This window comes from Saimiri boliviensis, chromosome 1, assembly GCF_048565385.1.
Source record: "Saimiri boliviensis isolate mSaiBol1 chromosome 1, mSaiBol1.pri, whole genome shotgun sequence".
Taxonomy (NCBI): domain Eukaryota; kingdom Metazoa; phylum Chordata; class Mammalia; order Primates; family Cebidae; genus Saimiri; species Saimiri boliviensis.
The window spans coordinates 177812579-177828909 of NC_133449.1; the positions used below are offsets into that span (position 1 = coordinate 177812579).

General features: G+C 40.6%; 1 protein-coding gene across 1 annotated transcript in view; it reads right to left on the reverse strand.

Moving 5' to 3' along the window:
• Positions 1–2290: 2290 nt before the first annotated feature.
• Positions 2291–16331, reverse strand: part of RAD50 (RAD50 double strand break repair protein) — a 91862-nt gene continuing 77821 nt past the window's right edge. The window contains exons 22-25 of the mRNA XM_003920608.4: positions 7873–7958; positions 6877–7019; positions 4323–4456; positions 2291–2959 (exon numbers count right to left, since the gene is read on the reverse strand). Of these exons, the coding sequence (XP_003920657.1) occupies positions 2773–2959; positions 4323–4456; positions 6877–7019; positions 7873–7958 (550 nt within the window). The 3' untranslated portion in view covers positions 2291–2772. The remainder of the gene's footprint in view (positions 2960–4322; positions 4457–6876; positions 7020–7872; positions 7959–16331) is intronic.

The following is a 16331-nucleotide window of genomic DNA, read 5'->3' on the forward strand; positions in this document are numbered from 1 at the left end:
CACTTTCTGTTCTTATGGAGATTCAGCTGTTTTCCTTTAATAAACACGCCTTGGCTTGTAGCTAGCCATTAGTTAATTTCAAAGTTCTGAAAAGGTTGATTTTGACATTTTTGCCAGTCTTGCTTTTATGAAGGAGATTTTGGATGGTATTTGCTGCACCCTTATGGAAGTAGAAATCTTACATACTAAAATTATAAATTTATCCTTTGGATTCAGTTACCACCACAGGGTTCTTTTTATTGCCTCTTTTCCTGATATGCAAACATCTTCTTCCAACAGTGAGAAGCAAAATTTTTATTATCTACAACACAGATATATATTTGTTTGACTTTGGTATAACAAACGTTTCAGAATTGCTAACCCACACCCCTTGTGAGAAACACATTTTCTTGAGTTACTTTTTAAAAAGATCACTGGCTGTTGTTGTGTTGAGAACTATGGTGAGCAGGCCCTAAGTCAGTGGGAGCAGTTATGTGGTCATTCAGATTATTCAGGTTAGAGATGGCAGTGGCAATGATGGTTTAGATCAGGGGTCCCCAACCCCTGGATTGCAGACCATTATCTGTACTTGGCCTGTCAGAAACAGAATCGCATAGCAGGAATCACACAGCAGAAGGTGAGTGGGCAGGTGAGGGAGCATTACTGTGTAAGCTCCACCTCTTACCAGACTGATGGCAACATTAGATTCTCACAGGGGTGCAAACTCTACTGCAAATTTGCATGTGAGGGATCCAGGTTGTGTGCTCCTTATGAGAATCTAATGCCTGATGATCTGAGATAGAACAGCTTCATCCCCAAACCATCCCCGACCCCACCCATTTATGGAAAAATTGTCTTCCACAAAATCGGTCCCTGGTGCCAAAAAGGTTGAGGACCGCTGGTTTAAATGGTGAGGCATGGTCAGATTCTGGATGTGTTTTGAAAATTGAACCCACAGTATTAAACTGAATTAGATATGAAATGTGAGATAAAGAATCAAGGATAACGCCAGAATTTTTGCCCGAGCAATTGGAATAATGGAGTTGACATTAGTTGAAAGCCTGTGGAAGAGATGCAAGTTCTGGGAGAAAGATTGGTTTTGGTCATTTTAAGTTGTAGATATTTATTAGACAGATATTCAAGTGCAAACAGATGTCCAGTTATCCACAGGCAGCTGAACATATCAGTCAAGCATCTAGGAGAGATCTGGACTGGAGACAAACATTTATGAGTAATCAGTGTATAGACAGTGGTTGTAAGAGCTGTCGGTGCCCTGCTTATACCCTGTGATTCTAAGAACTGCCAGTGTGCTCCTGCCAACTTCCAGCTGCTGCTATCTGGTTTTTCTTTTTTTTAGACAGGGTCTCACTCTGACACTCACGCTGGAGTGCAGTGGCACAAATCACAGCTCACTGCAGCCTTGACCCCTCAGGCTCCAGGGATACTCCCACCTCAGCAGAGTAGCTGAGACTACAGGTGTGTGCCACCATGCCTTGCTAATTCTGAAAAAAATTTATGTAGAGATGGGGTTCACTATGTTGCTCAGGCTGTTTTTTTCTTTTTAAACAACTGTGGAAAGCAGCTCTCCTGGTACACATGGCAAGCCAGTAACTATAACACGTGCTAGAATAACCCTCATTCAGTAACCCTAGGAAGTTGTTATATAAATACTCCATGTCTGTTGCCCCTCAGGTGAGATAATCCTGAGGTATGTATTTTGCCAAACTCCCCAGTCTCCATGTGGCACCAAACTCCAACTGCCCACTACCGTAGCTGGTTTAACAGTAAACCTTTCACTGGTTGCTTTCTCTTTTGTACACAATTTCCCCAATTTCCTACTGATGACTTTCATGTGAAGCATTGTTTTAGGTTCTGCTTCCGGGAGAACCTGAACTAAGATAATTTCAAGCTACAAGACTGGATGAGATCACCAAGTAAGTGAACACAGAGAAGAAAGGAGGTGCAGATTCTGTGAGTACTAAAACCCCGTGACATCAAGGGGCCAGGGAAATGAAGAGGAAATGGCAAAGGAAACAGCATGTGCAGGTTTGCAGGGAGGCACAGCTGGATTCCATTAGGGCTGGGGACTGTCACGACAATTTGAGGACAATAAAGTGGAGGGTGACATAATGATGGTCCATGGAATTTAAGTTGAATAAGAAGTACAGCTCTGAGGGAAATGACCTGTGAAAAAGGCATAGAATCAATGGATTGACATTTCAGTGGGGTCAAAGAATTACTGGGGTTGAGGACTGCAGGAGAACTGTAGACACCAAGGGATTATTGGAGAGTGAGATGCTTAAAACAGATCTTGGAGGGGTACAGTTCTTGTTATTAAAAGGACTAAGCTCTAATACTCAGTTTTTCAAACAACATACAAGAAAATAAATTCAGAGGTAACATTTAACTCTGATTTAAACAAAAAAACCCCCAAAACCATAAACTTTCAAGGCAGTAATTATCTCCTTCTCAACAGTGCTTTGAGAAGAAGCATGCATTTGCACTGGGGAGGGAAGCAAAGAGTCAAGTCTCAGCTGTGCTGCTGGATCCTGAAGGCCTGTCAGAGGCTTCCTGGAATGGGATGAAGCGCAGGGAATCAGAAACAGGAAATCATCCAATTTTCCGTGAAACAACTTTCATGATTTTAGAACCACTCAAACGTCCAAAATCCTAGACCAATGTTCTTTTGAAAGAACATATTTTCTTATTGACTCAGTTGATATCAGAAATAAGCAGCTTCTTATATACTTTCTGAGGACCTACATTTCTATGGCAGTTTAGTCATGAATGTTTTTAATGAACATTAAATCCCAGGGAACTAACGCTGCATTTCACAATCTCTGAGCACTGATCGATGTTCTTTTTAATCCTGTAGAATTTCTCCACATATTCAGAACGTCCTAAAAGCTCCACAAAATCTTCATCATGGGTGATTACCAGAAGCTGGAAGTTACGCTGCTGTGAGCGACTTTTTATTATCCTGAAACAATATATTTAGAACATATTATTACTATAGAGCATAACCCCTTTTATTTGAAAAGTCACTGCAGACCTTGTCAGACACATGAACTTGTGCTGTGTGTGACAACTAAGCTGTTTCTGTGCTGTGTCAGGGCCCCAGCTATCCTGCAGGAAGTGGAGGGGTGGCCCCACGCCTTCAGGCCAGCCAGGAAGGAGTCTCATCTCCTCTCGAGACAGTAGGGACGCATGGCCTGACTCCTTAATGTTTGGCTTAGGGACTGGTAAGAATACAAGAACTAGTTTCTTCCAGATCAGAAGGTCTCACTATAATTTACTGAGTTTTCCTTAATACCCAAACTATTTAACTTTAGAAGGCTTATTCCTTCGCCTGGGATTTTCCTGACCTGTTACTACTTTTCTCTGGAAGAAAAATTTTAAAGTAATAAAGACAAGCTACAGGTAAGGGGAATAACACTGCTTTCTTAAGAGCTGGGTCTACTTAGAATTCTGCCACCACCAGTCACTAGATGCATCATGACTATGACACACAGGGACCTGAGTGGGTGTTCTGGGAACATTTTGCTGAGGTAACCAGCAATGTGACTGAAACCTGAAAGACTTTTTCTTTTAGCTAGCCACTTACTTATCCCCTTCCTGGAGCTGGATGCACTTGAGGTTTCAAAAGCACCCACCCTTACTTGTGATAGCTGCAGAAAGGTGGCCCTGTGCTGCTCAGCTCTCTTTCTGGCCTCACCCATGCTATCTCTGCCAGAAAGGGTCTGTCTAGAGCCAGGAGTGCCTGAAACACCTCTTTGACCTCAGGGAAAGTGCCTTTTTCTCTGCCAGCACAGTCCTTACACAAGAGCTGCTCGACAGCCTTGGAGTCTTAACCCAACTCAGGTCAATGTGGAAAAAGGTGTGTGTAATTTTACACTCTCCAGATTTTATCTAATCTTGAAAAGCTTTCTGAGTAAGAACTCTGTCATTCCTCACAGTTGTCTGACATGTGGAAAGCTGGATAGACAGTCCTAAACCCACTACCTCTACCTACAGATGTCTTAGCAGGGCACGCTACTTGCTGTGCATGACATGTGGGTTCCTCTGATAGGCTTACAGAAAAACTAAACCAGGCAGGAAGCCCTCACAGTGACTCTCTCGCTGTGAACACACTTGGGAAGCTGTAGGATGTATTTGGGGCTGCTGTTCACCATCTAGTTCCTTAAGGAGTGATCTGAAAAATTACTATCAAAAGGTAAAGTCCAGGGCCTGGCACCAACTGGCTTCCCCAAGAAGTGGGGAACACAACTAAAGAACGTGTTCACCACAGAACTCTCTTCATCTTGAAAAACGATCACAACCTGTCCCAAATGTGAGATACTTACTCAACCAGAGCATGTGCAAGAGATTCAATGTTTTCTCGGTCAAGATTTGTTGTTGGCTCATCCAAGGCAATGATGCCACAGTTGAGGCAGAACGTTTCAGCCAGGGCCAGGCGAATGATGAGTGAGGCTAACACCTGGAAAAAAGCCCCTATGAGAGAAGCACAGCACAGACGTCCCTCATCTCATGGCAGGCAAGCAGTCCTGACATCATCTTTATAGCAGGGAAAAGTGGGAAACATCACAGGTTCACTACGTCACGGGTTCACTGTTCGGAAGAGCCCAGCACTGGGACCAGATTCTTATGTCCTCCAGAAGGAGAACCATCAGCTGCATCATCTCAGCCCGTCATTCACCACAAAACAAAATGCTCAGAGCAATGCTGATGCCCCTACACAAAAAATTACACCAGGTGCAACCAACTTTAGAGCACAGACTAGAAAAAGATACAATGCCAGCTATCCGTAATAAAGCTGTAGGAGTAACCACCTTAAAAATTCTTTACCTGGCTATTTTCCTGATAATGAAATCTGTTAGAAAATTTGGACACAGTTTCTACAGAAAGCCTCTCACTTTTTCTCAGCCACCTTTAAATTTCCATGTTCTTGTGTATAATTCTGAGAGTGATAGAGTAAAAATCCTGGGTCAAAGTATCAGGAGTATAGAAATGTGGTTTCAGTTAAGCTTACCTGTAGGAAATCCAAGTAACTGGAGTTTGGATTAGGCATTTTCATGGTTACTAGAAACTTACTACTAAAACCCTCAGACACAAGCCATCTGAGTATACCAGACACACAGCATTGAGAGTATAGGGCTATTCTGGAAAGTAGAAACTACTTTGGTGTGAGCTGTAAATCCCCCTTCCCCCTGAATTTGTGGGTGGGAGCATATCTGCGAGTTGGTGATTTTAGAATAGTTTACATCTTTTCTTTGATGCCTAGGCAAACCAGCAGATTGCAGAAGACGGCCACAGCTTGGCCCTTAGACGGACAGGCATTTCCTTCCTGTCTTTGAATCCAAACTGCTGTCAACTCTACCACCACCCACTCATCACACGCAGAGCCACTGGCTGGCTTCTAGGGCCTCAGCAACAGCCAGTGTTAGGTAGGATGGAGACCCACCTCCAACAAACTATTTGGGCTCTCCCCTCACACCAAGGAAGCAATAACTGCTAATAAACTTTCATAACTCAGAATAGCTATAGGAAATTTTTCCTCAAGGTATTTCTGAAGGTATTTTTAATCCAATGAGACCATGTTTCAAACTTGGTATTTTCTCATTTATAACTACCACTAAAAATCACCAAAGCCAGTAGGGACACTGATCACAGGTCACAAGTTTGTCATTTTTATAGACTATGATTTAGATCGTAATCTGCAGATGCTATAAATTGGTATCAGCTGTCTACCTGACAACATTATACATATATGCATGGCATGTTCTTTTTTTTTTTTTTGAGATGGAATCTTGCTCTGTTGCCCAAGCTGGAGTACAGTGGTGCCATCTCGGCTTGCTGCAACTTCCACCTCCCCAGTTAAAGTGAATCCTCCCAAGTAGCTGGGATTACAGGTACCTGCCATCACACCCAGCTAATTTTTGTATTTTTAATACAGACAGGGTTTCACCATGTTGGCCAGGCTGATCTCAAACTCCTGACCTCAGGTGATCCATCTGCCTCCCAAAGTGCTGGGATTACAGGTGTGAGCCATCCTGCCCGGCCACACGACATGTTCTTTAAGCAAAAATTGCAAACTATGAAAATAACATATAGTGTGAGCATCTATTTCTATGATTTTAGAATTTTATTAAGAAAATCAAGGACCTAGAGGAGTTAATCTTCTGCCTTAATCTAAAAGCAGAAAGCTCAAGAATCTGTGACATCTTTGTTATAAACCTGTGCACAAAGAAGGACCCAGCCTTGTTCCCCAAGGATGCCATATTCCTGACTCTTTAAAACGTCATTTCTCTTCCTGATTTCCAATGTAGGCTGTCCTCCCAGAGCCTCACCTGATGCCAGCTGGACTGACCCAGCAGCTAAGTTTTTGTGTGTGTGGTGGTGGGGATTTAGTCCTATGAGGGGCTACTTCCTTAATGAGACTCCCTCATATAGTGGAATGCTTCATTCTGACTTAAGCTAGTCTGGTTTGCAATACTATAATGTCATTGATTCTGAAACATCTTATGGTTATAATTGTATTTTTTCATTCCTGCAGGTACATAAAATAGTGGTACATCTTATAATTGATGATACAGTGACCTTATTCTGATAAAGAGTGCCACGAAAATACTAAAGGGTCTTCAGCTTCTTGTTCTACATTTAGCTTATCCTGTGAGAATGCTACAGGCCCTTCTCTGAAAAGTCTACATAACGTTGCAGGAAATGTTGGTTAACATCAGGAGAGTGTAATAACAGTAGCTGAATCTGATTCATTTTATGTGGCAGCAAAGAGCTCCCCACCATTCAGGTGTAGCCTTGGGTGCTTCCACTGTACTGATGTTTGTTTCTCTCTTCCAGTTACTTGGGTGAATTGGCTCCCCAGGCTTTTCAGATACTTGCCTTTTGTCCAGCACTGCATCGTCCTCGCATATCCAAGGCTGTGTCTCCCTTCAGCATCACCACTCGGTAGTTATAATTCCGCCTTTTATCAGAAGCTGATACATTTTCATCAGCATCAGACCGTATTTCTATGTATTCAATATCTGACACAGAAGAATATTTTAGAAGAACCTATGCTCTGCAGCCTTTTGTCATTTAGAAACATATCAAGTAAGCCTAGGAACAACAGATGAGGCTGACATTACCAGGGGAAACCATTGGCTGGTGTGGAACCTGTTTGTCTGGCTGGGAGGATTCAGGAGCCTGGTGGTCTGGCCAGAAGCAACCCAGATGCCCCAGCCCTCACCCTCAACTCTTCTTAGTTTCCCTGGGCCAGGCACTGGGCCAGGTACAGTGGCTCACACCTATAATCCCAGTACTTTGGAAGGCCGAGGCGGGCGGATCACCTGAGATCAGGAGTTGGAGACCAGCCTGGCCAACATGGTGAAACTCCCGTCTCTACTAAAAATGCAAAAATCAGCCAGGCGTGGCAGTGCATGCCTGTAATCCCAGCTACTACTCAGGAGGCTGAGGTGGGAGAATCGCCTGAACCCAGGAGGTAGAGGTTGTAGTGAGCCAAGATCGCACCATTGCACTCCAGCCTGGGTGACAGAACAGAGTGAGACTCTGTTTCAAAAAAAAAAAAAAAAAAAGTTTCCTCTGGATGGTTTCTTATCACATTTTAGCTTATCCTGTCTACACTATGACAGAACCTATTATGTCATCAGCTAAATTAATACCTACTGCAGCCAAATATGTAAGTCCTGTTACACTCTGGAACAGAAAACTACATTTTCTTGCAACAAGATGTTGCTAAGATAAGAGTTCTTAGAAAATCTCAAAGACATGCTTAGAAAGGGGTCCAGGGAAGTAATGCTGGCATGATGAGAGGTCACAAGGGGAAGAGGTGCAGAGAGGGCTTTGGAAAGAGCATTTGTGATACACTACGGCACTCACCTTGTCCACGATAGGTACTCCGCCACAGATCACGAATAATTTTATTGATTTCTTCCATTTTCATACTGTGAAACTTCATTATTGCTCTGGAAAAAGAAGACATTTGTACTTTATATAAAAGATATTAATTATGTGTAATAGTAATATTAAAATACATAAAATTTATAATGTATATAACAAAAATATAAATAACTTCCTCAATATTTTCAATGGGAAAAGAATATATAGTAAGAGCTAGAAAAAAGAAATAGCACCAAAACTTTGCTGTTTGGCTGGTACTGAAAATTAGCAGGCTTATTTGTAGTGATCCAGGGTTACCCTTCTCCATATTCACTATCTAGGATACAACACATACTCTTTTAAGTAAATACTTAGATACTGTGACAACTTCAGGAAACGTACTTTTTTTTTTTTTTTTGAGACAGAGTCTTTCTCTGTCACTTAGCTGGAGTGCAGTGGCACGATCTTGGCTCACTGTAACCTCCACCTCCCGGGTTCAGGCAACTCTCCTGCCTCAGCCTCCCAAATAGCTGGGACTACAGGTGCACACCACCATGCCCAGCTAATTTTTGTTAATTTTTTTAGTAGAGACAGGGTTTCACCATGCTGGCCAGGATGGTCTCCATCTCTTGACCTCATGATCCACCCGCCTGGGCCTCCCAAAGTGCTGGGATTACAGGCATGAGCCACTGCGCCTGGCCATGGGAACGTAATTTTTTAGTAGACTCTTTTCTTAGGCCATGGTAACTTATGAGAGGGACTGCTTCCACTGATACTCACAGGTCACAGGAAGGCCTGTTGAGTGGATGAGAGGGAGTTAAAGGGGAGGGGAGAATCTCTGGAATTGCCACCTTGTCCCTCTTCTATCACTATTAAGGTTTACCAAAAGCCAGCTTCTTATGTTATTTTGTTTCCTCAGATCTTAGATTTTTACCAACTGGAAAATTTGGTTCAGTGAGAACGATTTAGAGGTGTAAGCTGAACTGACCTCAAAATTTTATTTTACCTTTCTATTCACAGATTCAGAAATCCTACTTCTAAATATTAACTTCCATATTTATATTCTAAATCCTAACTCTAAGCACTAACTTCCACTTAGTCCAGTCATGTCCCTGTCGTCAATTCTCTTTTAAGGTAATGGTTTCTAAACTACTAAAGAGAAGAAATGTTTGTAAAAACAAAAGTAGCCTGTCAAAACCTAACACTGTTCCCACCACAGTCACCTTTCACCAAAAAGCCCTTAGGTTCTTTGGAAGGGGGTTTATGAACTAATAAATGTTGCACCAGTGGTAAAAAGGCAAACATTACTGCGATCACCCTACAAAGGATGTGAGGCAACTTACTTCCATTTGCAGGCCTCTTATCTGATGCATACAAAAAAAGAAACTGAACATAATGCTACTGCCTCTGTAGAATCATTTCATGATCTTCTGGTTCACCAGCAAGAGAGAAAGAAATGACTCAACATAAATACATTTTAAATATCAGATGAAGGACTGTGAAGTAGCAGAAGATTGGAAAAAACCATATTTTGCTTGTTGATGAGAATGCAACAAGTCTCCATTTTCTACCTTATACATTTAACTCAGCCTAACATTTTATCCTCCTTTCAAAAGGAGACAGAACATCTGATTATTTCCTCAAAACAAAACTCATGGAATGTTTGACCAATCACGTAAAGACTGCCTTCCCATTGCTTATATATTAAGATCCTAATTTTTCAAATGACATTTAAAAAAGTTACCTTTCCATTCAAGTTAAAAATCTTCAAAAACTAACATAAGCATTCTAATGTGGAGAATGAACTCCAGACAGGGCAGGGGTGGCCAAGGCGCACACATGCAGTCTCTGCCTTGGCTCCCTTATACAGCACAGGTGTGTATCCTGGCCCATGGCCATGTCAGCTGAGATCCAGCGCGGTGGGAAAAAGCTCTAGTTGAGGGAGAGGTCTAGACCAGGGGTCCCCAAACTTTTCACACAGGGGGCCAGTTCACTGTCCTTCAGACGGTTGGAGGGCCGCCACATACTGTGCTCCTCTCACTGACCATCAATGAAAGAGGTGCCCCTTCCTGAAGTGCAGCGGGGGGCTGGATAAATGGTCTCAGGGGGCCGCATGTGGCCCACGGGCCGTAGTTTGGGACCCGTGGGCTGTAGTTTGGGGATGCCTGGTCTAGACCCACCAAAGGGTATGTCCCATAGAGTGGATGACTACCACTGTGGGCTGGACCATTAGCACATCTTTGTGTCCTCTCTGTCAACTGCGGAATTTACAGCTGTACTGCCTAAGAGATGGGGATGACTAAGGTCACTACAGTAATCTACATAAGGGAATAACGATGATAATGGTTATTAATGATGACCATTTACCATATGTGAGACAAAACTATGCTAAATAATCAATTTCATTTAATCTTTATGACAATATTGGGAATTAGATACTGTTATCTCCATTTACCATGAACAAAACTGAGGTTCAATGAAATCAGTAACTTGTTCGAGATCAGAGAAAAGTGGCTAGGATATTCATAGTCCTTGAATATAATTAAAATTGAAAAGGCAGTCAAAATTCCATCTTTTAAAGCCACCAGACTCAGTTTTATGAGAGAATGTCATCAAATCTTCAAGGTACACCTAGCTCCCAAGTATATAATGTATGGCACAAGCAAGGAGAAACATAAGTAAAAGGAGGGGAAAAAAAAGCACATGTCTATTTTGCTTATGAATATAAACATTCTAAATAAAACCAAATTTACTAGTAAGGATAGTAAAAAGAATATATCATGACCAGGTAGTGTTTATACGAAGAAAGAAACAGGAAAATTGGGGGAAAAAATTCAAGATAATTGTAACAGATTAAAAAGAAAAAAATAATTTCAACAGATGTCAAAAACACATTTCATGTACTAGAACACTGAATTTTGATAAAATATCCTAAGTGAAAAGTAGAAGAATGTTTTCTTAACTGGATAAAATGACTCCCTCAGATATCCACAGCAAGCATCAAATTTAATTGAAAATATATAGAAGTGTTCCTCTTAAAACTAAGAAGATAAAAATGCCTCCTATTATGGCTGCTCTCAAATCATGTCCTGGAAACCCCTAATGATTCAGGGATTTTACAATTCAAATCTCTAACTAAAAAGAAATGAAAAAAGAGAGAAAAGCCTGTCATTGTTTCTGCAGGTGACAGAATTGTACACTTAGAAAACCCAAGAAAATCAACTGAAAAATTATTAAGACTAATAAGGTGGCCAGAAATAAGTATTAAAAAAATGAAGTTTTATTATCTAGAGGCAAATGCCAATAGGAAAGACAATAGAAAAAAAGGATCCTAATCAATAAAAAACATAAAATGCCTAGGAATAAGTCTAACAAAGTATAGAAGTTAGAAGAAAAAGCTGTAAAACTTTACAGTAGGAGAAAAGGAAATGATTGAGCAGAAGATGCACAAGCAGGAGTCCACAATGGTAGATTCTATATTATAAAGACGTTCAATCTCCCCAAAGAATCCAAACCTGCAATCCAAACAAAAATCCCAGTAAGATTTTAAAAATGCTTAATAGAATCCACAAACTGACTCTAAAGTTCATATAGAAGAGATAATGCAAAAGAAGAATCTCAGTGAAACAGGAATAAATTTTAAAAGTTGGTGGACAAAGGAAAATCCAGAATAAACCCAAATGCATATACATTAGTTTATAACTATAACAGTTCAAATCAACTGGAAAAGTTTCAATAGTGTTGCAAAGAATTAAAAAATATATATTACTACCCTTTGTCCAACCTCAAAATAAAATACAAATGAATGAAAGGATTTAAACCTAAAGTATTTGGGCAGCTGAGGTGGAAGGATTGCTTGAACCTGGAGTTTGAGACCAGCCTGGGCAACATAGTGAGACCCCATCTCTACAAAAAAATTAGTTGGGTGTGGTGGCAAGTACCTGTAGTTTCAGCTACTTGTGAGGCTGAGGTGAGAGGATCACCTGAGCCCAGGAAGCTGAAGCTACAGTAAGCTGTGATCAAGCCCCTGCACTACAGCCTCAGTGACAGAGTGAGACCCTGTCTCAAAAAAAAAAAGCTAGGGCACAATAAAACTATCAAAAGAAAACATTTTGATAATTTTTAGGACTGGAAAGCCCTTTCTAAATAAGGAACAAAATTGAGAAGCCATAAATCAAAAGACTAAAGATCTGACTACCTAAAAATTAAAAGTTGCAAAAGACACCACAAAGAACGTTGATGCAACTGGCCACAGTGGCTCACGCCTATGATCCCAACACTTTGGGAGGCCGAGGCAGGCAGGTCATTTGAGCTCAGGAGTTTGAGACCAGCCTGACCAACATGGTGAAATGCTGTCTCTACTAAAAATACAAAATTAGCCAGGTGTGGTGATGCATGCCTAAGTAGGCTGAGGCAGAAGAATCGCTTGAACCCAGGAGACAGAGATTATGCCACTGCACTCCAGCCTGGATGACAGAGCTACTCTGTCTCAAAAAATAAAAAAAAAAAATAAAGAAACTGGAAATAGGTACTTGAAATGTATGTGAAAAGAATTAACATCCAGAATCTATTAAAATGTGACAAATCAAAAAAAGACAACCTAGGAGAAAAACTGACAAAGAGATACGAATAGGTAATTTTTTTTTTTTTTTTTTTTTTTTGAGACAGTCCTTACCCAGGCTGGAGTGCAATGGCGCGATCTCGGCTCACTGCAACCTCCGCCTCCTGGGTTCAGGCAATTCTCCTGCCTCAGCCTCCTGAGTAGCTGAGATTACAGGCACACGCCACCATGCCCAGCTAATGTTTTTTTGGATTTTCAGTAGAGACGGGGTTTCACCATGTTGACCAGGATGGTCTCGATCTCTTGACCTTGTGATCCACCTGCCTTGGCCTCCCAAAGTGCTGGGATTACAGGCTTAAGCCACCGCGCCCGGCCATGAATAGGTAATTTTTAAAGAAATACAAGTAGCCAACATATGAAAAGACATTTAACTTCACTAGAAGACAGGGAAATGTAAATTAAAGTGCAAGCACTTTTTTGTGCAACCCATAAAATGATCAGTAACAAAATCCAGACATGGAAATGGGCACTTTCATATACTACTGGTAGAAAAATTTTAAGTGTTTTTAGAAGGTAATTTGGTGCTAAGTAAAAAGTATACATAACCTCTGAGCCAGTAACTCCATTTCTAGGAAGCTATCTTTTTGATGTATCTGCTCTAGTGTGCAAAGACACACCCTGAAGCATTATCTGCAGTAGCACATATTTAAAAGCTTTCTACTATGTTCAATAGTGGTTAAAGTAGGTATCATGCATTTTACAGAATATGCAGCCATTAAAAATAAAAGGTACTTGAATATATGAACATGAAAGATTACCACCACATGTTAAATGGAAAAAAAAAAAACTCAGAAAAATAACTTCCTTGTGAAAATGCTTGCATAGAAACAAAAAAGATGTATTTGGGTGTACTACATGCAAAGCCATTGTGAGGGAAATGAAAATGTCACAAAAGTAATAATTCTTAAGGGCTGAATGAAACTTAGACATTGTCATGGAAATGAACCTAAGTCTACCTTGAAGTGTGTTCTGTGATTTGCAGTTATGGAGTATGGGGAAAGCCCAAATATCTGTAATACAAGACTGAATGGCTTTAGTTGTATAAGTGGTACAAAATATTACGGAATACAAAGGTGGGGAAAAAGTCACATATGTTTGGGAAGGGCTTCATCAAGGTAACATTCCAAGGAGGAGAAATAGCACAGGAAAATATGGGACATCTTTAGGGAACAAAATTGTTTGGTTAGAACACAATTGGTAGTAAGAATTGAAATGGGAAAGCCCAGGTATGGATGTCTTTCCTAAAATTAGAAGGGAATAGGGACCATGAGCTTTAGGAAAATTAAGCTGGCAGAAGTATAATGGGTGGAGGTGGGGGTGGGGGTGGGAACGAGGGTAAGAGGTAAGAGGTGGAAAGCTACCATGGAAATATGTGAGAGTTACTTAGGGTGAAGCCATGGAAAGCAAGCAGTTCTGGGATGGGCACGGTGGCTAAGGCAGGAGGATCGCTTGAGCCCAAGAAGTAGAGGCTGTAGTGAGCTGTGGTCATAGCACTGCACTCCAGCCTGGGTGACAGAGTGAGATCCTGTACAAGAATCCTATAGGAGCTACTGAGTGACATATAGTGGCCCAATTAACATACTTTTATCACTTGGACTTTACAGGCATTTAACATCAAATAAAGAATGATCTTGAAAGTCCATGACTGTCTGCTGAGGCAAAGATTTGAAATTTCATGGGCTGCAAACTGTTATGGTTAAGTAGTCATCTGGCTAGCGTATCAGCTCCAGTACCTGCCTGGAATGTGCACATCTCTCAGTTAAATGCATATGCTAATTTATGTGAAGTAGTATGATTTCTTTGTGAAAACTGGTTCTCAAAAGAAAGTGAAAGGGTGGGTGAGGTGGCTCATGCCTATAATCCCAGCACTTTGGGAGGCCGAGGCAGGTAAATCACTTGAGGTCAGGAGTTTGAGACCACCCTGGCCAATATGGTAAAAACTCCATCTCTACTAAAAATACAAAAATTAGCCGGTGTGGTGGTGGGCACCTGTAATTGGGAGTTGGGAGGCTGAGGCAGGAGAATCACTTGAACTAGTTGAACCAGGAGGTGGAGCCGAGATTGTACCACTGCACTCCAGCCTGGGTGACAGAGCAAGACTCTGTCTCAAAAAAAAAAAAAAGAGAGAAAGAAAGAAAGAAGCTCTAAGATCTATGAAAATAATGATGTATAAATTACTTTAGTCTGATAGTTAAATACACATTAGGAGTCTGAAAGATTTCATTAAAAATTTCAGTAACAATTGATTACATCCTATGAGGACAAATGATGGCTTTAGTGGCATTTATATTTCTGATAATCCATGGATGTCTTAACAACCTTGTCCAGCCTACCTTATTTTGTTGTCCTATTTTGTTTTAGGCTTTTAGCAGACTGAAGCCATGGTTTTTAGTTTCTGCTTCTAGTGATAAGGAGAAAACAGGGATGAGGAAGAGGCTTTACTGGCCCAACCAGAAACAGAAGCTAAGAATCCATGACTGGATTCCTTCCCTTGGTCACCCCATAGGCCAACAGCTCACTTTCTGGGAGAGGACCCGTCCAGCTCTTGCTTCTTTCACTATTTAAACCATGTCTAAGACCCAAGCCACTGAGGAAGATTAGCTATCATTGTGGAAAATCTGAACTGATGCTCAAAATCAGAAGTGTATATAAAAAGGTGAACTTGAACTGGATTTCCCTATAGTCTCAAGCTATCATTGCATAAAACATTAATTGGAAGGGCCAAATACACATGTGCTTTTTTCCTAATTAAAAATATTAGTTCAGATGCATGATTATAAGTTATTAAGTTAAACAAGTTGGAAAAAAGCAGTGAAGATTATATGATACTTACAAAGATATTTTCCAACCATGTATTATCCTCATCCTTGTATTTAAAATTTAAAATTGTACCAAACTTTGAGACATATATTTGGTTGCTGAAAAATTTGCCATGCCCATTGTTATCTTTTATTACATTGGATACTCTTCCCTACCTAGGTACTTAACTTCCATAGGAACTTCTTGTCTCCCTACATTTGGGTCAGTGGATCTCCTCTTGCATAAGGGAAATGGTATGTTCCACTGAGTATTATGTTCCAAACTAACAGTGACTTTTATTATGTAGCAAAACTCAAAATCCCTAATTTGCCAAACTTAAGTTATATTATTTAAAAGTGACCTTTTTTCTAGATAAGACCCTTTAAACTATTAAATTTCCTAAAATCCTTAAACCTATTAATTTTCTCAAAATCCCTAATTTGCCAAACTTAAGTTATATTATTTAAAAGTGACCTTTTTTCTAGATAAGACCCTTTAAACTATTAAATTTCCTAAAATCCTTAAACCTATTAACTTAATTTTCTTTAGTTAGACTCCCAAACATCAACTTTTACAATTCAGCCTATGGTTCAACCACTATGGCAAGACAGACATCTGTTCAGGTGTGAAGCACCACTGGCTATCTTTGGGTTTTGTAATCTACCCTCTTGATGCTGCAGGAGCTACTGTGAAACCTTACTGCCTCCATAGTCATGATGGAGATGGTGACTATAAGGTGAGACCTGAATAAAGTCCTCATCTGAAGTTCCCCATGAATGCAAGGAGCCAGGCTCTGAACAGCCTCACAGAAAGCTGGCTGCCTTGGATGCAAAACTGTAAAGATTGTGTGTTTACAATCAGTCTCAAAGGAAGTATAACCTAATATGCAACCTTCCACATCTGGGGAAAGATGAGTAGAACATTTGGGGCATAGGGTAGAACATCGTATCTTGAGTGATACATTCTAAAATCATTTAATTTAAATTGGTATATTCTATTAGTATGGGGTAATACATTTCAAATGATGGATAATTTCCCC